This window comes from Falco punctatus (assembly GCF_963210335.1).
Source record: "Falco punctatus genome assembly, chromosome: 9".
Lineage (NCBI taxonomy): Eukaryota > Metazoa > Chordata > Aves > Falconiformes > Falconidae > Falco > Falco punctatus.
The window spans coordinates 53,806,385-53,827,253 of NC_137589.1; the positions used below are offsets into that span (position 1 = coordinate 53,806,385).

At 54.8% G+C, this 20,869-nt stretch overlaps 3 protein-coding genes across 6 annotated transcripts; 2 read left to right on the top strand and 1 right to left on the bottom strand.

The window, feature by feature from the left end:
• The first annotated feature begins 185 nt into the window (after positions 1-185).
• Positions 186-11,249, top strand: TBC1D13 (TBC1 domain family member 13). 3 transcript variants are annotated; one of them, XM_080402649.1, is made up of 12 exons: positions 186-204; positions 957-1,030; positions 1,608-1,648; positions 2,141-2,202; positions 2,479-2,578; positions 3,925-4,007; positions 4,166-4,325; positions 5,090-5,297; positions 5,979-6,142; positions 7,688-7,848; positions 8,069-8,126; positions 8,841-11,249. In XM_080402649.1, the coding sequence occupies exons 5-12, from the start codon at positions 2,507-2,509 to the stop codon at positions 8,904-8,906; spliced, it is 972 nt and encodes a 323-aa protein (XP_080258775.1). In that variant the 5' UTR covers positions 186-204; positions 957-1,030; positions 1,608-1,648; positions 2,141-2,202; positions 2,479-2,506; the 3' UTR covers positions 8,907-11,249. The 3 variants fall into 3 exon arrangements, with proteins under 3 accessions (XP_080258775.1, XP_080258774.1, XP_080258773.1); XM_080402648.1 differs by lacking the exon at positions 186-204 and adding an exon at positions 445-842; XM_080402647.1 differs by lacking the exon at positions 186-204 and having other exon boundaries at positions 849-1,030.
• A 1,158-nt stretch (positions 11,250-12,407) lies between these two features.
• On the top strand, positions 12,408-14,810 carry ENDOG (endonuclease G). Of its 2 annotated transcripts, none has more exons than XM_080402673.1 (3): positions 12,408-13,299; positions 13,439-13,516; positions 14,074-14,810. In XM_080402673.1, the coding sequence occupies exons 1-3, from the start codon at positions 12,811-12,813 to the stop codon at positions 14,227-14,229; spliced, it is 723 nt and encodes a 240-aa protein (XP_080258799.1). In that variant the 5' UTR covers positions 12,408-12,810; the 3' UTR covers positions 14,230-14,810. The 2 variants fall into 2 exon arrangements, with proteins under 2 accessions (XP_080258799.1, XP_080258798.1); XM_080402672.1 differs by having other exon boundaries at positions 12,589-13,299; positions 13,407-13,516.
• A 396-nt stretch (positions 14,811-15,206) lies between these two features.
• Positions 15,207-20,389, bottom strand: LOC308069763 (putative methyltransferase C9orf114 homolog). Its single transcript, XM_080402663.1, has 12 exons — positions 20,277-20,389; positions 20,162-20,204; positions 19,947-20,069; positions 19,638-19,797; positions 18,941-19,030; positions 18,556-18,605; positions 18,186-18,316; positions 17,685-17,757; positions 17,220-17,318; positions 16,423-16,525; positions 15,754-15,901; positions 15,207-15,585 (listed from the first exon to the last, which is right to left on the bottom strand). The coding sequence occupies exons 1-12, from the start codon at positions 20,313-20,315 to the stop codon at positions 15,511-15,513; spliced, it is 1,134 nt and encodes a 377-aa protein (XP_080258789.1). The 5' UTR covers positions 20,316-20,389; the 3' UTR covers positions 15,207-15,510.
• Between the last annotated feature and the right edge of the window lie 480 nt (positions 20,390-20,869).

Here is a 20,869-nt window from a genome sequence, read left to right on the forward strand (position 1 = left end):
TTTCCCCCCGGAAACAGCGGCCAGGCCGGAACGTGCGGGCCGCGCCCGCCGCTCCCGCTCCCCGGCGCCGGGCGGCAGCGCGGGGCTCTCGCGGCCCCAGCTCCCCCTCGCACGCCGCGACCTGGCGGGGACGTGACGCGACGCGACGGTAGCGGCGCTCACGGCGGCGACACGGCTGCGCTGCTGCGCGGTGTCATGGCGCGGGTTGGGGCTCGAAGCGGCCCCCGGCAGGGCCTGCCCGGGGCAACTGGCGCGGCCTGGCTCCGCAACCCCCCGCTCACCTTCCCCGGCCGCGGGGCCCGGGGTCTCCCTTAGTGCTGCGAGCGCCAGCGAGGCCGGGCCGCGCCGGGCGGCCGGTGGAGCCCCGGGACGGGGGGGGAGGGGGGGGGCGGCTCCTGCCTGCGGGGCTTTTCCTGAGGCGGGCGATGCGGGTGGCTGCCTGGGGAGGGGCCTCGGCCACGGCAGGGCACGGCCCGCAGCAGAAGCGCTGTCTGGCAGGGGAGCCGGCCCCTAACAGCTCCGCGCGCCGGGAGGGGGCTCTGAGGCCACCCCGGGGGGCGAAGGCTGCCCTGGAGTGAGGCGACCACCGCAGGGTGAGAAGGAAGGGCCGGCCCGGCGTGAGGCGGCCCGCGCGGGGCACGGCCGAAGGACCGCCCCGAGGTGTGAAGGCCGGCCCGGGCTGAGGAGACCGCCCCGGCTGCGGGGACGGGGCGCACGCCCCCCGGGGGGGCGGTACCGAAGGCCGGGCCCGCCCCCCGCGGGCAGGGTTTCCAGCCGGAGCGTTTATGCGGCGCGCGGGGAGGGGGCGCGGGGGCCGCCATGTCGCGGTTGCACCAGAGCAGGTGGGTGCTGGGGCCCTCCCGCCCTCCCGTGCGGGGGATGTGGCGGGGGGCCCGGCGGGGGGCCAGGGAGGCCCGTAACGAGCGCTGTAACGCCTGCGGCTCCGCTCCCTTTAGGATCGCGGACTTCCAGGAGGTGCTCGGCGAACCCACGGTGGCTCTGGCCAAGCTCCGCGACCTCTGCTTCAGCGGTGAGCGGCCCGGGGGGGAGGGCGCGGGGCACGGCCGCGGCCCGGGGGGGCTCCGGCCGGCGGTGCCTGGGGCTGGCGCTGCGCCGCAGGGCTCGGCCCGGGGACGCCAGGCCCCAGGGGGGCTGAGGCCGCCCCAGCTGCCACGAAGGAGCCCAGTCCCGAGCTGGTGTGAAGCAGTGAGTGCTGGAAACCCGGGGCTGGCGGCTGGGTTTTCAAGCCCGAGGTCCCATCAGGCCGCAGCGGTCCCCAGCTGGCCTTTGAGCTCAGCCACAGACTTCCAGGCAAGCCCTTCCTTCCCCCTCTCTGACACGCCTGTGGGTTTCCTTGCTTCTGCTGTGCCCTGTCCATCACCTGTGCGGTCCCCAGCTTTCTGCTTCCAACGCCTGCTGCAGGCACCCTGCCCCGTGGGAGGCACCGGCAAGTTTGGCACCGTATATAAACCCTATGGCGTCCCTTCGAAAACTCCTTGCCCCCTGGGGAGGAAAAGTGCTGCCTTGCCTGTTTGTGTGGCGACGCTGGCAAACCGCGGTGAGCAGACTGGGCTGACGTAGCTATTTCTCTGCCTGATGTTCCACAGGAATTCCTTTTGATGGTGGGCTGCGCTGCCTGTGCTGGAAGGTGGGTTTTGCTTGGGGTGCTTTTGTTTCTTGTGAGCGACGCTTTGGTTTGCATAAGTACATGTAGTATTTTTGGGCACTTAAAACTGTAAACAAACATAAAATCTAGAGCTTAAAAGCCACTCAGAATCGACAGTCATTTGTGGAGATCAGCACTGGCACAGTCACAATAGCATTTAATGACACAGGGCAGCTGTCACCTAGGATGACAGAAAGCGGGTGTCTGCTCTTTGCATGAGAACAGTCCTCGGTATTAAGCTAGGAGCGCATTGTGGTCAAGCTGGCTATTGATCAATCCTACCAATAGGTCTGCATTGAAAGCCAGTCCCCAAAATATTCCTGACACTAGCTTGGCAAAGTACTAGGCTTTCTGGAGAAAGCTCCCAGTATTTTCAAAGGACCAGTTCTAGCCACTGTGTTTGGTTTGCTCATCTTACAGGTATAACAGCTCGTTCTCCAAATACTAATTTGTGTGCATCTGTCTTCTGTACAGATACTCCTGAACTACCTCCCATTAGAGAAAGCCTTATGGAGCTCTTTGCTCAAGAAACAGAGGTGAGCGTGTTGGTACTTGCCCTTTTATTTCAATGATATCTGTGGGGAAGGAGAATAGTTCCTTAAATAATTGAGTACCTTCATAACATGAATTGTTCTTGTGCGGAATGCGCTGTTCTGTAGACTGCCTGGTGGACTGACCTCTTCAGCTGAAGAGAAAATCAAATGCCTTCTGGCTGAGCACGGTGGTACAGAGAGATCTATTTGAACTCAGTCTGGTTGCATTCATTGACTTAATCTTCTGCTCCTTTGCAAACTCTTATTTTCTTCCTTAAGGGATCTGTATTCCCAGTTCCTAAAGGAAATGATTATACAGCCTGGGATCGCCAAAGCCAACCTGGGTGTTTCAAGGGAAGATGTGACCTTAGAAGATCACGTAAGTGTTGTTGGTGTTGCAGAAAACTCCCCAGAGCTGTAAACTGTTGTTCTGGAGCCTGAACTCCTGGCCTGTTCTTGGCTCTGTTCTCAGCTGTTTTGCCCTGCTAGCAGGAAGGACGGTTCCTGGGTACCAGCCTGGCACTTGCATCTTAGTAGCCTTCAGTGGGAGTAATTGGCAAAGCACCAATAGCTCTGAAGAGGGCTGTTTGCAGCTATGCCTGTCCCTTCTCCCCTACCTTGTGGCTAGCTGCCCAGGCTGTGGGTCTCCTAGGAAAGAGGAGAGGATCACAAGAGGTACCTCTAGCAAAGAAATGCTCTCCTGGGAAGTCAGGTCTGGGGGTGGACTCAGAGCAGGCTAATCTGAACAGAGGATATAAAAGAGGCAGGAGAGTTAAGTTGGACCATGTCATGGAAGACAGGAGACTCCCTTATTTCTAGTTCTTCTGCTGGCTTTGGTTTTTTAAATGGAATATTTCCTGCATGCCTTGGCTTTTTCCTTCTCTGATGGCACTATAAGAGTATATATGTTGGGGGAGGGAATGAAGTAACTGATCAGAAGAGACTGTAAAATGATATAGCTGCTTCCATGACTGGTCCTGAATGTTAATTTCTCTGCTAGCGTGCAGTTGTCTGTGCTGCTGTGGTCTCTGGAGGCTTTGGTGCTGTAAAACCAATGTGCTTGTAAAACTCCATGTGTTGGCAGGTTGCAGTGATCTTTGAATCTCTTGTAACATTGATCCCACCCCCCCACCTTCTCTCGGTTAGTTGTTAACTTTGTGTGGCTCGTGGTGTGGAGAGAGGAAAGCGTGTGTGGAAGGGGAGTTAAGTTTGCCATATTAGAAAACTGGTGAGATATGGGATAGGTTGTTCATAGTAAAGTGTATTTCCTTTTTCCTGGACACAGTGGTGGTGCTTAGTCAGCCTTCTCAGAGCTGAGATAGAGGGCAATACTTGTAACTAATAGCCACAGTGCCTAAGTACTGCATGGGTGGGTAACTCTTACCCGAAGTACAAAGACCGTCTCTGTTGTACAGGTCGGAGCTGCAATGAGGAATCTTGTTGGCAGGGGACAGGATACCTGATTTGGGAACAAAGTCATTAAGAGACAGGTGAAAAGCAACTGGAAACGTTGGCTTCTGTCTCTCCAAGTGAACCGGCACACTCAGTTGTTTCACAAGCTCTGATCCACTTCCTGCATGCTGTGTGAAGAAACAACACTAAATGTAGCTAGTGAGAGAAAAAATCAGACCTGATGTGCTAGGAGTATGCTGACGAGATGCCAGAGGGACGAGGGTTTTGACGCATGAAACATGCTTGTTCTGTTTCTGTTGTTTATTTCTTTAGCCCCTCAATCCAAATCCAGACAGTCGATGGAATACTTACTTCAAGGATAACGAAGTGCTTCTCCAGATAGACAAAGATGTCAGGTGTGTGAAGCAGGACAACTCAGGTTTCTGAACCCGAGTGGTTTGGTTAACACATTGTACTTCGAAAACAAACAAAGTTTAGTATTAAATTGAGCTCGCGTTCAACATGGGGCATGTACTTCCTTCTTATGCCTGATTTCCTTCTGTATCCGTCCTAGGAGGCTGTACCCTGACATGGCATTTTTCCAGCGCCCAACGGACTACCCCTGCCTTTTAATCCTGGACCCCCAAAATGAGTTTGAGACGCTGCGCAAGCGGGTGGAGCAGACCACGCTCAAGTCACAGACGGTGGCACGAAACCGCAGCGGGGTCACAAATGTGAGCTCTAGGTGGGGGCTGTCCGTGGGGCAAGACAGCTGATAAGGGGTTTTGTCTGTTTCTCTCTCCGCTTATGCGCTGGAATTAAGCAAATACCCCAGTAGGCACTGTGTATTCTGGTGGCTGGACGGCTTTGTAGAGCCAGTTGGGGTGCCTGACAGTTGGGAATTACAGGTATATTTAATTTTAAGGATTACTTTTTCCTGACTTCTGGCGGAAGCTGGAGTTTTGGGAAAAGGTGAGTGTGTTATGCTTGACGTGTGCCTTTCTGTATGGAAACAAAACACTGAAGGTTTAATTTATTGAAGTTGAATTTATATAGCCTGCCAGAACTGGATCTCATAAACCTGCTGTTAGGAAAAGAGCTGGCTATCTACTGAAATGTGCGGTTGTCTTTTTTTCATGAGCATTACAGTGCAAGTGCCAGATGGTGTTGGGGAAGGTGGCTTGCTACCACAACACATCTGTACTTCCACTTCTTTGTTAGTGGTATGAGGAGAACTGCTGTGGTTTTTTGCTGCATGGGGTCGGGCGGTGCAGTGGTTCAGGGGAACTGTCTGTTGCTGCACAGACTGCTTTGCTCTTCAGGGAGAGCCAGCGCTACGACTTCACTGCGTCTGTGCTTTGAGTTACTTGTCTTGGTTTATGTGAATACCTGCCTGCTTGGTATAAGCTGGTCTAATCTTTTGGGGGCCTGTCGTGTACAAAACTATCTGTGCCAGTTGGTTGTCCTGAATCAGCCGTAGTCTTGCCTTGCTTTTCAGGTGAGCTCCCCTCTTAAAACAACACCCAGTTCTCTGAGCGAGTACGAAGTTCTGCCTAATGGCTGTGAAGCTCACTGGGAAGTGGTGGAGCGAATCCTGTTCATCTATGCCAAGCTGAACCCTGGGATAGCATATGTTCAGGGGATGAATGAAATTGTGGGGCCTCTTTACTACACCTTTGCTACAGATCCAAACAGCGAATGGAAAGGTGAGAGACTTTGGGCCACTTGGTAATGGCTGTCGTACTGCATGCTTTCTGTAAAGAACTGTTTTGGGAACAAGACTCTTTAAACAACTCTGTTTTGACCAGTCAGGGCTAAAAAGCAAATACAGCAAGAGATAAGGAGTTTTGGGAACCATAGCAAATTGATAGAAACTGAATGGGCGGTGAGTGGTAAGGACATGGGAAGTGAGGATTTCTGAAGGGGTTTGTTTGTCTTGCATGGATCTGGGTTGCACTTTGTGAAAATTAAAATCCCTGTAGAAGCTCTTGTTTGCTTACACTATATATACCTGGTAAGAAAAGAACGGAGTAGGAGGACTTTGCCTGTTGCTTCTGCTTCACAGGAGCTCCTAGGATGTGTGCTGATGGCAGGGAGAGCAGATGATGTTCTTGGGCATAGATAACTGGCTGGTTTGTGACCCAATGTCACGAAGACCTTGTGTTGCCCACAGGGTTGGTATCTGCAGTAGCTCTGTAGAAATTTCTATTAAAAAAAAAAAAAAAAAAAAAAAAAAGGCCAGACTAAGCAAGCCAAAATTTTGTAGGATCTGCTACTTGATTCCAGTACAGCAACCAGACTATGGAGCTGGAACAGTTCTGTGTGCCTCAATCAGTGATGCTTCCTCTACTCCCCCGTGATTATTTTTTTTTTCTTCCCTCCCCCAGAACACGCTGAAGCAGACACATTTTTCTGCTTTACCAATCTAATGGCTGAAATTCGGGACAACTTCATTAAGAGCCTGGATGATTCTCAGTGTGGTATTACCTACAAAATGGAGAAGGTCTACTCCACCCTGAAAGAAAAAGATGTGGAGCTGTATTTGAAACTGGTGAGGAGCTTAGGTGTTTCTCCGAGTCTCAGCTGGAACGCGAGGAGCAGAGCTTAATAGTGCGTTTAAATGTCAACCGATTTTGTTAAACTGTTACTGTGCTTGAATAGGAAGGTTGAGAGAGTGCGTGAAGGGCTTTGCCTACAGGGCATAGAGGCTCTCTTATCTGTGGGCTGAAACAACCTCTCCTTGGAGTAAGCCTAGAGCGAGCTGACACAGCAAGGCTTTTCTCCCCTGCCTGACTGTGAAAGCAAACAACTCTTGTTGCAAAGCTGCCAGCTGTGAGTCCAAAGTGAGTTGGCCGCATTCCCTGGTCACCTGGGTTGAGGCGTAGCTAGCGCTAGAGTCTTTAGTTTCTTCTAGTTATCAGGCAAAACATGAGTTTTGCTGTATATTTCCTTGGAATGTGAAATTACAGGAATTGTGTCTGTCCTTTTAAGAACAAAACAAAAACCAGCCTCCCCTGCTTCCATGCACACACTGCTATAGCCACTGACTGCCCTGACAGCACTGACTTAAACTGCATGGAGATAATCCCAGAAGTAAAGTGAAATCTAGCAAGATGGACCGTCCCACCCACCTAATTCTACAATTCTTGTTCATCCAGGGGTCTCTGAGTGCCATGGGTTGGTGTGAGTTTTGTAGAACATGTAGAAGGCAGCTTTTGCTGAAAACATTTTCAGGTCTTACAGTCAATTTGGAGTGGAAGTCCAAGGAGGATTTGGAAGGGAAAGCTGTTCTTGTTACTCCAACCTCCACCAAATCACACTTGAGATTTTTTGCATTTAGAAAAATCAGGATTTATTTCTTTTATAATCCAAAAGATGGTTTGTCAGCCCGGTGACAGGACCCACAGTGTTGGCTAGTGGCTGATTCAGTGGGGAGAAAATAGGCTGCTAACTGTTTGTCTGGCAGGAAATGGTCTTGGCCATGCAGCAGCTGGTCCTTAAGAATATCAACAGCATCCTGAACTTGTTTGACCTTGATTAAACTCATGGTTCCTTGGATTTAACAGCAGAAAACAAGAAAGCTTCAGGCTAGGAGTGCTTACAGTACACTTTACCGACCATCAGTGTGAACTCTTCCATCTTTGTTTCTTTTTGTGAACAGTAAACATTTTGATAAATTCAGGGCTTCTGGAAAGGAGAGGAAATCCTGACAAAACAGTGTCTCTGGTAGAGGGGGAGGGCTGCAGCTTTGCAGAAAAAATTCACATGGGAACGTTAAGGTTACTTGGCAGGTTTAACGGAACTTACACAAATAGTGCCTTTAGGAAGAAAAGCTTCCCCTACCCCATGTTGTGGACAGAGGAGCATTTTCTGGCTTGTCTGTAGACATGGAGCATGGCTGCATTAAAAATCTCAGTCTAGCTTAAACATGAGAGCCTTCAAAGGAGGCAGCGGGCTTGCTGATGTTGCAGCATGAGTTGGCAGCTTAGAGCTATATCAGGGTGGAGATGGGGATGGAAACATGGGGTGCATCTCTTGCTTGTAGGGAGCTGGCCGAGAGCACGTATTCATTCTTTGCCTGGTGCATGTCTGACAGCAAGAACAGAACATCAAACCCCAGTTCTTTGCCTTCCGCTGGCTGACGCTGCTCTTGTCCCAAGAGTTCCTGCTGCCAGATGTCATCCGTATCTGGGACTCCCTCTTCGCTGATGATAAGCGCTTTGATTTTCTTCTGCTCGTCTGTTGTGCCATGTTGACGTAAGTACATAGGTAGTCCTCCTGCTCTTTTCTTTCCTTCCTTTCCAGGAGTCTTCTGTAGGCATGTCTTAAGGCATCTGGTGAATAGGTTATAGTCACTGTTCACAGTGGTATCAAAAGTGTTTTTTAAAACCTCTATAAGGGCACAGTGTAGTCTGTTTTTAAAGTTCCTTTTAAAAGTAAAAAGTCAGAAGCAGCTGGAATAACTTCTGTCTTTCAGATTAATACGGGATCAGTTGCTGGAAGGAGACTTCACTCTGAACATGAGGCTGCTACAGGTAAGGATTAAATATCATGGGCATAGGGAGCAATTTGAAGAGAAAATAGTACCGGGAGAGGGGATGATGGTATGGGAGAGGGTATGCCTGGCTGAAGAGAAGTACCAGATTTCTGATGTTTGCATGCAGAAAAATCATAAGGGACCTTACAGCATGCTCATTACAGGGAGCGTGAATCTTTCGCTTGTGCACCCATTCCAGCCTACAGGGAAATTATGATAGACTAGAAGTTTCTAATGTTCCTTTGGTTTGCAAAAAATGTAATTTCTAGCAAAGATGTGAAACCCTGTGTAACATTGTTAAAGTTGTTGGCCAGAGGCTTTTGATTAGTTCTGAGATCTGTGAGAACCCAAGGTTGAAGGCACCTGCACGGCACAGTAGGATATCTTTGATTCTGCCAGTTCCTGCTTTGGGCTGTGCAAGATACTGGCAAGATAAGGCTTTCTGGCATGACGATAGCCCTTGTAGCAGGCCAGCTTACTGCACCCTTGGAGGACAAATTAAAACAAACAACCAAACAACCTTCTTGAAGGATATTTGAGGCTTGATCAGTTGCAAAACAGGAAGCTGTTAGCTGTTAAGGGAGTAACTGAACATGGCAGTATATTATAATAGGCCAAGAATGCTGTTGTCAAGGTTTGCCCTGCTTAAGTGAAACAACGTGTACAAGAAATGCTAGGTAGTCACTTACATCGCTTTGTTTCTTTGACATAGGATTATCCTATCTCTGATGTTCATCTGATTTTGAAGAAGGCAAAGGAACTTCAAGATTCCAAATAGTCCGTGAGCCTAATAAAAGGTGTCAGAGAAACTGTATGGCAGTGGATCCCAGGAGATGCCCCCACACAATGCGGTGCATTAAAGCCCCTAGTGGTCTCTGCAGGACTTCAGGTTTTGTGTTTGGGCTGCTGGCCACCTTGAAGATTTCCTTCTACTCTATTTATTAGGTCAAGGACTGATTACTTCCCCATCTACTTGGGTCCTGCACTCCAGATTTTTTTCAAATCTCAAATGCCTCTGTGCTGCCAAAAGCAGTTCTTTGTATCTTTTTTTAATGACTTTTAAGTAAGGGGAGAAAGAAATCATCTGTCTGCTTATTCCTGAAGGGATGGACTCCTATAGCATGGAAGTAACACACGGAGTAACTTCTGACAGGGAAGGGACAGGCGTAAGTCCAGTGGCTTTTGGTGGGTGAATATAGAAGGATCTTCCTCCTGTGAATAAATTGTATTCCAATGAAGTCATGCATCCTGCCATTCAAGTAGCTTCTGGATTCTTCTCCCTCGTGTCTGCACTTCGCCATCCCTGGGGTGTGCAAAGAAGATTGCATCAGTTTCTCGTGATTGTCATCTGGCAGTTTGGACACCTTTGCCTGGGAGAGAGACCTTGAGAAGCTGAGATGGGAGGACACAATTACAGCTGGTGGCTTTGTGCACTGAAACTGCCTGAATCTGGAATCGCCTTACCAACAAGGTCTCCTTGAAAGCAAGACCGTGGTGGTCTTAATGAGTGTAGTTTGAAGTCAAGCCTTATTACGCACAGCCTTAGATCAGGAACCTGTTGCTGCAGGGAGGCCTCATGCTGCATTTCTGGCTCTGAACTGGAGCATATCCAGCTACAATCAAGAATCTGAAATACAAGAATCCGGCGCCTAGTCGCATGCAGTGAAGACAGCCGTATTTAGGGGCTTATACAGACACTGCACTGGGGTTTTCTGCCTCGGTGGCTTGTATAATATCACCCTGCATAAGCCGTGGTCAGAGTAACCTTGATATTGTCTCATAGTGCTTCTTGCCAGGAAGAGACAGGTCTGACCTACAAGTAAGAGTGCTCTTCTGATGTAATGCAGTGGGCATACAAGCATTTGTCATTAGCTGGCTGCTGGGGCTGATCCACTCTTCTGTGTACCGCTCCTGCTGGAGTCACAGTCCCATGTTGGACGCTGGTTCCTCCTGAGAGGGAAACCGCTGCATTTCAAATACAGCAGAGCAGGCTCAGGTGAACGTTGACTAAGACAAACTACAGAGAGAACTGCTAACCTGCCGGCAGCATTGAGCTGATCAGAAACTGTAACCCTCAGAGGGAGAAGCTGCCGGCACCCAGGTGCTTTGGTGGTGCAGAAGCTCTCGAGCGAACACTAATCCAGCGTGCTTTTCCCTTTCTTTCTGTGCTGTGTTGGCTCACCTCTGCATAGCTGTTTGACACTGCAGTTTCTGGTATTTATGGGTATTGATTTGTTAAAGGTCAGTTGTCTTTGTAAGATTTGCTTAAGCTCCTGATGGCCCAGAATCACCCTAGCAGGAGGGATGTTGTCAGCTTTCAGCTTTTTTACTAGCGTTACTTCCTTCACTGAAGGCCAGTTCTTTACACGCTATTGTAATTCTCACAAAGGTGGGTGGGGAGACTGGAGGGCAGGTTGATGCATGTACCCACGTTCTTATTGGCAATCCCAAGCAATCTTTGCCTCTTCAGAAGATGCTTGAGTAACACTGATGCAGCCAGGTGTTGCTGCTGTGGCGGAGCAATAGCAAGTGAAGACTTAAAACAATCTGTAATCAACAGCTGTGGCTAACGGTGTCCCTCTCTGCTGCAGTCCCTTCTAGAGGGTAGAGTTTTCCTCCCAAGAAATACAGAGCTGATTGACCAGGACAGCTCTGTGATGAAGCATTCTGTCTGCTCTAAGCACCGGGGCTGTGTTCTTCCTGCCTTGTATCGCTGAGCTATTCCTGGTGGTCTCATGGTCTCGGTTCTTGGGTACCCTGCGCTAGAGAGGCCGGTGGTCAGACCCTGTATGGCCAAACGGCTAGCTGGGAGACACGAACGTAGAACCGGAGGGTCAAACTCTTCGGCAGAATTGGACCTCCTCCAAACACTTATGCCTCAGAACTGCTCTAAACTGCTGTAGCCTGCTCACATTCCACTTACGAGCTCTGCTCTCACATCCCTGAATACCTAGGCTGTCTGTTCCAGGTCCTTCTGACAGGCGCAGGGTTCCCTTAAGCTGTATTTTCTCTCTGGTAAATGGGAGCGTCCGTGAGGATTCCTGCTCCGAACAGCTAGAAGTCTCCTTAAAAATAACCTGAGAAGGCAGCAGGCAAATCGGGATTAAAGATTTTACTTGGAGATGAACTTCTGCTTGTTTTTTAGAGTGGCGTTTGGGCCCTGCGGTTGACCTCCTGCAGAGGAGTTGCCCAGCTCTGAGGTCTGTAGCTCTGCTGGTCTGTAGCATTACAAACACTGGAGGAAGACACTGGGAAGGTGGCTAGTTAAGTGGCAAGTGCAGGTGGCTGGCTGGGTACGGGTGTCACGCTGTCTTCTCTTTTCCTAGGTGCTGAAGGGCTTATGTTACGCCATCTTCTCTTTAGGGGGAGATGGTAAATGCTTTTAAAAGGAGTCTGCTGTGGTCTAACAGGATGCAGTGAGGGCTTTGGCTGCTGGAAAGGTTCTCTGGGATAAATTCTCTAGCCTTATCCAGACTACAGCTGCTAAATTGATTGAGCTTTTCAGAGAGAACTTTTAATGACTTTGATACACCCAGACAGGCTGGTTCCTATGTGAAAAGCAGTTTTATATTCCTGCTTATCCCCTCCTGTGTGGTAGGACTTCTGTCTGGCTGTTGAAAGGACTTGTTGGACTTTTCAATGGCTTGGGCCATCCCGTTCTTTATTGTTGGGGTCAGACAGTATTTCAATAGCACTTCCTTGCTCGTGTGGCCAAATAACACCTGCTCCACCCTTGAGATGTTTTCCCCTCTGATTTCTTTTAGTCTCGGTCTGCTGCAGGAGCAGTGAGGTTGGCTGAAGCAGCGGTTCTTTGGGTTGGGGGGCATTGGCCTGTGGTCCCTTGGACACCCCTTCTATCTTAGGGGCCCAAACAGAGGATGCTTAAGTGGCTGTTACAGCGTGTTGCTCACAGGCATGGCTGCTGCTAGGAGGGGAAGGGGGACCCATCTTCAACTGGGAGGAAAAGGGGACGCTGTGCTGGATGCAGGGGAGCCGAGCCTTCCCTGGGAAGAAGAGGGGCCGCTCTGCCTGCAGCACCCTGCAGCTCGGGCTGTGGGAAACTTGGTGGCTTTGCCAGGGGGGTAGGAGCAAGAGGATGCTGGCCATGGAGTTGTCGAGGGCGGTCACTCAGAGCACTGATTGCGCGTTTGGATTTGGTGACCTAACGTGGGCTGATTCACGCTGAGGCAGCGGGCGGGATGGGGGGCAGCGGCGCTTTGGGGGAGGCCGGGGTGCCTGGGCAGGGGGGAAGGGGCAAGTGCCGGAGGGCCGGGGCTGGGTGTGCCCCGGGTGGGGGGAGGCGCCGGCGCGGGTGGCCGAGGTCACTCCATCGCCCTCGGGCTCGTCCGCGCTTTCGCTGAAGCTCCGTTTTGGCGGCGCTGCCCCGGCCCCAACGGGCGGCTGCGGGTTACGCGGGGGGGGCGCGGGCCGCCCCGGGGGTCCCCCGGCGGCGCCGCCGCTGCGGTTTTGTACTCGCCGCCGCCGGGGCTCCCCGTTCGGCGCTGTGCTCCCGCCTGCGCAGCCAAGCCCCGCCCCGCCGGTGCCGCTTCTGTCGCCGCCGGGCCCGGGGGTCGCGGCCTGCCCGCCCCGGCGCCCCTCGCCCTTAAGAGGGCGACGCCGCCGCGGCCCCTTTAAGCGGCGCCCGCCCCGCCCCGCCCCGCGGCGCAGCGCAGCGCACGGCCATGCTGCGGGCCCGGTGGCTGCTGCCCGGCGCCGCGCTGGCCCTGGGCGCGGGGCTGGGGGCGGCCCTGGGCGCCCGGCGGCGGCCCGAGGGCGACGCGGTGGCGGCGCTGCTGGGCCGCCTGCCCGTGGTGCCCGCCGTGGCGGCGGCCGGCCCGCCGGGGGCGGCGGGGTCCGAGCTGGCCAAGTACGGGCTGCCCGGGCTGGCGCAGCTGCGCGCGCGCGGCTCCTACCTGCTGTGCTACGACCCGCGCAGCCGCGGCGCGCTCTGGGTGATCGAGCGGCTCGAGCGCGAGCGGCTGCGCGGGCCCTCGGAGCGCGCCGCCTGCGCCTTCCGCGAGGACGACTCGGTGCACGAGTACCACCGCGCCACCAACGCCGACTACCGCGGCAGCGGCTTCGACCGCGGGCACCTGGCGGCCGCCGCCAACCACCGCTGGAGCCAGGAGGCCATGCAGGACACCTTCTACCTCAGCAACGTGGCCCCGCAGGTAGGGCCGCGCCGGGCCCGCCGGGGGGGTGGCGGGTGAGGAGCCGGGCCCGCGGGGGGCGCGGGGAGAGCCCCCAGTAACCGACTGCTGCCCCGCGGGCGGGCCAGGACCCCCACCTGAACGCGCACGCCTGGAACAGCCTGGAGCGGTACAGCAGGAGCTTGGCCAGGAGCAACAAGGACGTCTACGTCTGCACGGGGCCGCTTTACCTGCCCAGGTAAGCGCGGGGGCCGAGCGCGGGGGGAGGAGGGGCGGAGGGGCACCCCCTGCACCCCTGGCCGGGGCGATGTGCAGGAAGGAGCCCCCTCGGGGCAGGGTCACCCTGCCCCTGCCCCCCTTGAGCTGGAGCTGCAGCGAAACCGCCGCCCGCAGCGGTAGTTACCGGGTTGCACCGCAGGCCTCTCAGCACGGAGTTTCGAGGGTTTGTTTCGTGGGCTGTTTCTCCGCTTAAGACTGTGACTCTGCTTGCAGAGACCCTCACGCAGTGCTAAAGCGCCGCCGTCTCGTGTGGGGTCTCTTCAGCAGCAGCAAACGGCTTGGGAAGGCTGTTAGGGGGAGAGCAGGGGAGAAGGGACATGGGGGCGCAGAGCCAGCACAGCTCAGCCTTCCTGTGTCACATACCCCCCGGCTCAGCAGTGGGTTTGCACCCCTGCTGCAGAAGTGGGGCTGCTCCCTGCCGTCCTGTGGGGTGGGAGCTTGCTTTGGGGGCAGAGGGCTGAGGGGGTGGACGTGGCACCAGACGAGGGGGTAACACAGGCGTTGCTGTTGGTGCAGGATGGAGGCGGACGGGAAGATGTATGTCAAGTACCAGGTGATCAGGAAGAACCACGTAGCCGTCCCCACCCACTTCTTCAAGGTGCTCATCTTGGAAAAGGAGAGCGGGGAGATAGAGTTGCGCTCCTACGTGATGCCAAACAGCCCCGTGGATGAGAAGATCCCCCTGGAACGGTTCCTGGTTCCTATTGAGAGTATTGAGCGAGCCTCGGGGCTTCTCTTTGTCCCCAACATCCTGAAGAGAACAAGTAACTTGAAAGCCATCACAGCTGGAAACCAGCGTTGAACCCCAACTAAGCAAATCCAGGTATCCCCTAGGAAGGACCGAGAGCAGTTGCCTGCAGGGTAATAGTTCTTTGTGCAGTTTTAAAGGTGGGAAATAAGAATCAAACCAATGCTTCTCCTTACCCGTGCCCTCATCCTGCATACCAGTGGAACACGCCATGCAGCAGGTCTCAAGGGCAGGTCCTGCAGAAGGCTCCCGGGCACTTCACTTTAGCAGCCTGCTACAGAATCTGCTCTTGCTCTGCCACACAGACCATGCTCCTGTAATTGTTCCCTTTGGGTTGTGTGTGGCTCATTAAAACAAAGGGAAGTTAATTTAATTTCTGCTACTTAGCGGGGAAGGATGGGTGCAGGGGGGGAGGACAGGAGAGGTTCCGCCTTTCTGTGGCCAAAGGCTTCTGTGATTGTTTTCTTTCAGCAGATGGTTTTAGCAGTAAAGCTTTTGATCATCACCAGTATTGGGTGTTTCTTATCTGCTCTTACCAAAGCTCTGAATATCCCGGCAGGAAGAGGGGAGGACAGAGCCAACTCTTCCCGCTGCTTTCCCGTTTGAGCTCCGTGTAGGCAGAGCTTAAGCATCACAGATAGAGCTGAACTGTAACAAGCTATGCTGATGTGCTTTAGTGCTGAGGCCCAACCGAGGCTCCAGCCTTTCCTACTGTTGGTGAGGATGAAGACTTGGAGTTGAAGGGGGCTGGGAGAAGTCAGGCCAAGACAGGAACAGCTTCTTGGCACAAGGATTAAGCTTTGACGTCCTTCAAATCTGAGGGCCACACGGCTCCAGAGGCACCGAGCGTGCAGGATCTTCGCACGCTGAGCACCCACCCAAACATGGACTTCAAGGCAGCTGAGGTTCCGTACTGCTTTATTCCCCACCCCAGACACCTGAACTGCTGTGACCCAGGGCTGGTGCCAGCCCTTGTCTCAGCTGCTGAGGGGCAGCAACCAGCCCTTGGCCAGGCCGTGCAGGCTGGAGGGCGCAGACCTGCTGCTCCCAAGGGCAGCCCGGCGCTGGGTCGAGCAGCGCTGCCAGCTTCAGTCACGCTGCGTCTTGGCCCCACCAGGATCTTGGAAGTGATTTGCCCAGCACCTCACGTTTGAGCAGCCGCTTCCCCATGGCAGACCTCAGCAAGGTCAGTTGTTTTCCTTCCCTCAGCTGGTGCTGGGTGTCCTCACGGCCTCATCGATGTGGGGTCTCAGCGCAGACAGAGAGATCAGCAATGCTTCCTGGAACAGACCCAGAGGGCAGTCAGAACTGCCAGGCAGGCCAGCTGCTCTCTGCCAAGGCATCGCCATGGGGAACAACATGGGGGCCACAACTGTTGCTGCCAGAGGTGGAACCGCAGCAGTGCTCTGCGCACGCGGGCATCGCACCCCGTTAGCCACCCGCCCTACCTCTGTCCGGATGGTTCTGCTGCCTTGGTTGGGACAAGTGTTCAGGTAGAAGTCAAATAAGACGCTTGGGTCTGTGACCTCCAGGTTTGGGTCCACGTCAACCCCAGCTTCCAAGCCCTCAAGACCTCCAAACACGACGAGGGCGTGCCTAGGGGAGAGCACAGGGACAGGCTGAGGGGACCTGGCTCCTATGCCCGCCACGAGCTGCACAGAGGAGCACTGCTTGTGTGCCTTGAGCCTTCAAGCGTGTGAAGAACTGGCCTCGCAGGAACAGTTCTCTTTAAGTTGATCTGCAAGAAGCAGGCTTGTTTCTTTTGAGTATCTGGGTCTGTGTTCAAGCTCCTCTGTGCCGCTGAAGCAGCGAGCTGTGTCCCTTGCTGACAATATCCATTCCAGCGGCCTCTCTAACAAAGGCACTTTGCCAACGCGACAGTCCCTGCTCCCGACTCCAGAGAGACAGGAAAGGAATCGGCCTTGTCCTGGGGTACTCCCCCAGCTTCTGATGCAGAGGAACGTGCCTTGGCATAAAAGGAAGCAGCAGAGCACAGGAGGGGGCCTGCAGGCGCTTCTGTCTAGGAGCATTCCTGCCTGGGAGGACAGCAGTGCAGCTCTGTGGCTGCACTAGGCCTCTGGTGGCTCCACACAGGGCCAAGCCAGCGGGACACAAACCTGAAGGACGGGAGAGTGGCCTGATCTACAGAGCTGCCCCGCTCTGAGGTCCCAATAGAGAGGTCATAGCCTTCCTTGAACGGGCACTCTGAAAAGACAGCACCTGCAAAACAAACACGATGTGTGGTTATTTATGTGGTGCTCTCGCCCACGCAGCGTGGTTCCTGGACAGGCTGACGCCCCACAGGTGAGGTGGCAGCCAAAGGAATTGCTTTTTGGTGCCACTAGTGCATCAGGAAACGAAAGAAATACTCGTCTTTCCTATGCACTTTCCCTGCTGCAGGAGTCTCCAGCACACTTCACCGCAGCACCTTCTCCTCAAAGCTCAAACAGGTGCCGGGAATCATTCCTTGACTAACAGCTTACAGTTTTCCTAGGAAGTCCAATCAACCAAAAGACAGGAAAAGGATTTTGCAGGGCTTTTGAGCTCAAATGTGACTGCTGGCTTTGACGTGAATGAGTGGGAGGTAGTTATCATGGAAATGGAGATGTACTGGCTGGAGATGGAGAGCACGAACTCCTGTCTTTTGCTACAACGTGGACGTTTGGAGCAATGACGAGTGGAGGTACAGGGCAGAGTACTGGTGGCACTTGGGGTGATTAATACCCCTAGCTTTAGCCCTTGCATTTGATTGCTGCAAAGCTGCTAGCTGCGTGTGTAAGCTGCCTTTAAAATGAGAGATTTCTAAGAAAGAGACATAACGTGTGCTGCAGGTGTGCAGCCAGTAGGCCTGAAGGTGGGGCGGAAGCCCAGGCAGAGCCAGGGCAGACAGCGGAGAATCCCTGTGAATACTCACTCAAGCAGGAGGCAAGGCGGACGCTGTAACCCCAGTACAAGCCTGAGACTGTCCGAGGGTGGTGTGTGGACACCACGGTGCCTTTCCGCACTCTGGCTTCTGAAAGGGAAGCAAAGGGATTAACAGCCCTGTGACCTCCTAGTGAGCTGGATGTGACCAGCCACGCATGGCAGTTTCTCCTGGGGCAAGGCACCAACTTGGTGTACAACCCAGAACCTCCCTTTTGAGCACATTCCAGTAAGCGTGCAAGTAGGACAGGGCTGTTTATCAGCTCTTTGACCAGTAAGAGCTCTTTCCAGTTAACTAGGGAGGTATGGTAAGGGTGATACTAAAATGGTGTGTGGAGTGAAAGACAGTGCAAAGCCACAGGGTATCTTCAAACATCAGTAATCTGAAGGCTGTCACGTGAAAGGACCAGCCCCTGCAGGACTGAGGGTTACAGATGTGAGCAGGGCAGTGGGTTACCTGGCTTCTGGGGTTCTGCCAGGCGCACAGTGACTCGCAGTCCAGGCTTCAGCTGTCTGTCGATCTGCACCTCCTGCAGTGACAGTCACCATCAGCATCAGACATTCTAGTACTGGGGAAGGTGGGGATGGACGGGGAGGATGGAAGACGTTCTAGTACTGAGGAAGTGGGTGTCTGTTCTGGCCTGGAGCTGGAATGAGGAGCTCTGTGACCAGGGCCTGTGTGGCTCAAAGCAGGCTCAGGGTGGCTCGTCGGCAGCCTGAGACTTATTTTGCTGCTCAAAGGTTCAACTCCAGTAGCAAAGCAATGATGTGCTGGAACGGGCAGGCCCACCAGGACTTGGGAAGCTACAAACATTGACGAGCCAGGAGGGACAAGATAGCAACAGCATTTAAACCTCATGCCAGCCCACCACCTCATGCCAGCAGTACCCATCTTGCCTGCTTCAAATCTGCCAGAGACCGAGGAAGTTGTTTTGGGATCTGTGGGTAACAGACGTACCTTCCGCATCCCACAGTTAACAAAAGAGCCTCTGTCTGGCTTAGTTGGCCGGTCCAACACCACCCCTTCTCGGTACTCTGAATCCTCATCCACACGCATGTGATGGGGGCTGTCCAGGGGGTTGAGCAGCCCTAGAACAGCACAGAGGAACGCAACCGGTAAGGAGAGGACGTAATAGGTGGGAACGCAGGTTTAAGTACAGCTGCTCTGCTGCCCCCTCCCTCTCTGGCCCAGTGTAGCCAGCACAGCACCTCACCACCACTCTGACTGAAGCAGGGGCAAGTTACACTATGCATCTGTGCAAAACAAGGCAGAGCTCAGGCAGGGGCAGCCAACGTGCTGTTGGCAACAGAGACAACTGAATCGTTACCTGCAAACTGCAGATCCTCATGTTTTGGAAAAAAGGATTTCCTCAAGTACCTGTTATCAGAGAAGGTTGAAATGTGAAAACAGAATCCAAGCCTCAGTTCTAGGCCTGTTCTGACTCAAAGGAGCGGAGTACGGAGAAAAGCACGCTTAGCTGCCTCATGCCCCTGATCTGCCCCTAACGTATCATGCAGGTTGTATCCTGCATTCACTGCTCTTCTTTTAGTTAAACTCCTGAACCAGACAGGTGAAACCATGATATTTGTGTTCCCGCATAATTATGCGGCACAAACAGAATTTGCCTCCTGCCTCCGTGCCCTCTAGCATGACATGCCCACAGTAGTCAGTTCTGATGCAGACGTGATGTAGTCTGACTGTGGTAGACTTACTGAGGACACTCCAAGTACTGCAGGATCCGAGCCAGCTGCACGCAAGCCTTGCCTCTCCTCCCAATTCCTTCAAAGTCCCCCTCCACACTCCTGAAAGAGAAAGCAAACAGCTTGCGAAGTTGGCATGAGGCTGGTCAGGCCTCCAGAAGACCAAGCAGGTGCTCCTTAGTTTGAAAACACCAGCACACCCCTCCCCTCCCCCCCTTGTAAAAGGGCTGTTCCAGAGGTGGAGACTGTTAACAAAGCATGTTTGGAATGCTCTCTGCCAGCCGAGTACCTTTTCCAGCTTTTTGATTTCTATGTATTGACACAACCTGGCAGTTGGATGCTACAGGACCGCATGGCTTGGCCAGTTAATGCCGATGCAGGTCCAAGTAAAAAGCTGAAGGACAGGAATTCATGTTCTGTAAGGATATAGCCCTGCCCTGCCCCCTCCACAGCAAGATTTAAGAGCACAGAACTTGACCTCCTGCTGCTTTGTCATCCCTATGCTGGGATAAAGGATCCTAGTCCCGTGGGCAGTTGAGGTGACCCCTCTGCCCAGCAGCACAGGGCTCCCTGTAGTCCTGGCATTTGAGAGAGGCTCAAACATTTGCTTGAGCTCCACGTGGTTCTTTCCTGGTCTCAGCTTAATAAAAGCCTGAAGAAACCGAAAGCAGAGAGGCAATGCTTTCTGAGCTTGATGGCTCCTCCTTACTTTACATCTTCTCCGTGCTCATCAAACACGACGATCTCATCCACGCAGAAAATGGCACAGGCCCGGGCGATCTGCCCAGCAAGGTAGGTGCGCAGCTCCAGCGACTGGGCGTTGTTCAGGATGGAGCCCGGCAGGGCTACGCTCAGCGTGTGGTGCCGCCCTGGGGAGCGCCGCCGTCAGAGGGACCCGCGGCCCAACAGCCGCGCCCCCCGCCGGGCGCCCCCCCCTCGCAACCTGAAACCGACCCGGCCGCACCGGGACGCCCCAGGGCCGCGATCGCCCCCGCCGGGGCCGCCCATCGCGCGTCACCTCTGTCTGCGCTGGGCTCCTGCTCCCCCGCCTGCTTCTCCGCCAGCTCCCGCTCCCGCTCCCGCTGCTTCTCCAGCTTCTTCAGCAGCTTCACCTCCCGCCACTTCTTCCTCTCCGCCTTCCCTGCGAGGGACAACAGCACCTCGCCTCAAGCAGCGCGCCGCGGGGGCGCCGGGGCCCGCAGCGCTCGGGGCGGCCCTTCCCGCCGGCCTTACTCTCCTGCTTCCAGCGCCGCCAGTCCACCTTCCTCTCCACAGCCTGCGGGACACAGCGGCGGTTACGGCCGGGGCCGGCCCCCAGACCCGGTCCCCGGCCCCGGCCCCAGCTCACCTGCAGACCCCGCGGCCGCCCCACGCCGCCGTCCGCCATCTTGCGCCGCGCACACTCCTCAGCGCTGATTGGCCGGAGCGCGGCGGGGCCGCCCACGGCGGGGCGGGGCCGCCGTCACGTGAGCCAGTGGGCGGGCGGGCCAGCGTTTCGGTCGCCCGCGCGTACCGGGAAGCCAGGCCGGGCTCGCCTCGCTCTGCGGGAGGGTGGGCGGCCGGGGGAGCCCCGCGGCGCAGCCCAGCGTGGCCGGGGGGAGCAGGACCCCCGCCTGCGGGTGTCTGCACCGCACCGCACCGCGTGCGTGTCGGAGGATGGGCAGGTGCACCCCGCCCCTGCGGGTGTTGTTCGTCAGTTTCAGTGACCGCAGCTCGCCCCGCCTCTGGCCCAGGCGCGTGCACGAGGGCCTTCAGCGGCGCCCTCACCCACCCGGCGGGGCGCATCCCCCCATCTCCCGCCGGCCCTATGGGTGGCCGGTGCCACCAGCTGCAGCCCCACGCAAACCCCTGCGGGGCGGCTACCGGCCGCGGGACAAGCAGCCGCCGCCATGGGATCCCGCTGCAAATGCCGCAGGGGGGCTGGCGGCTCCCTGGGAGAGC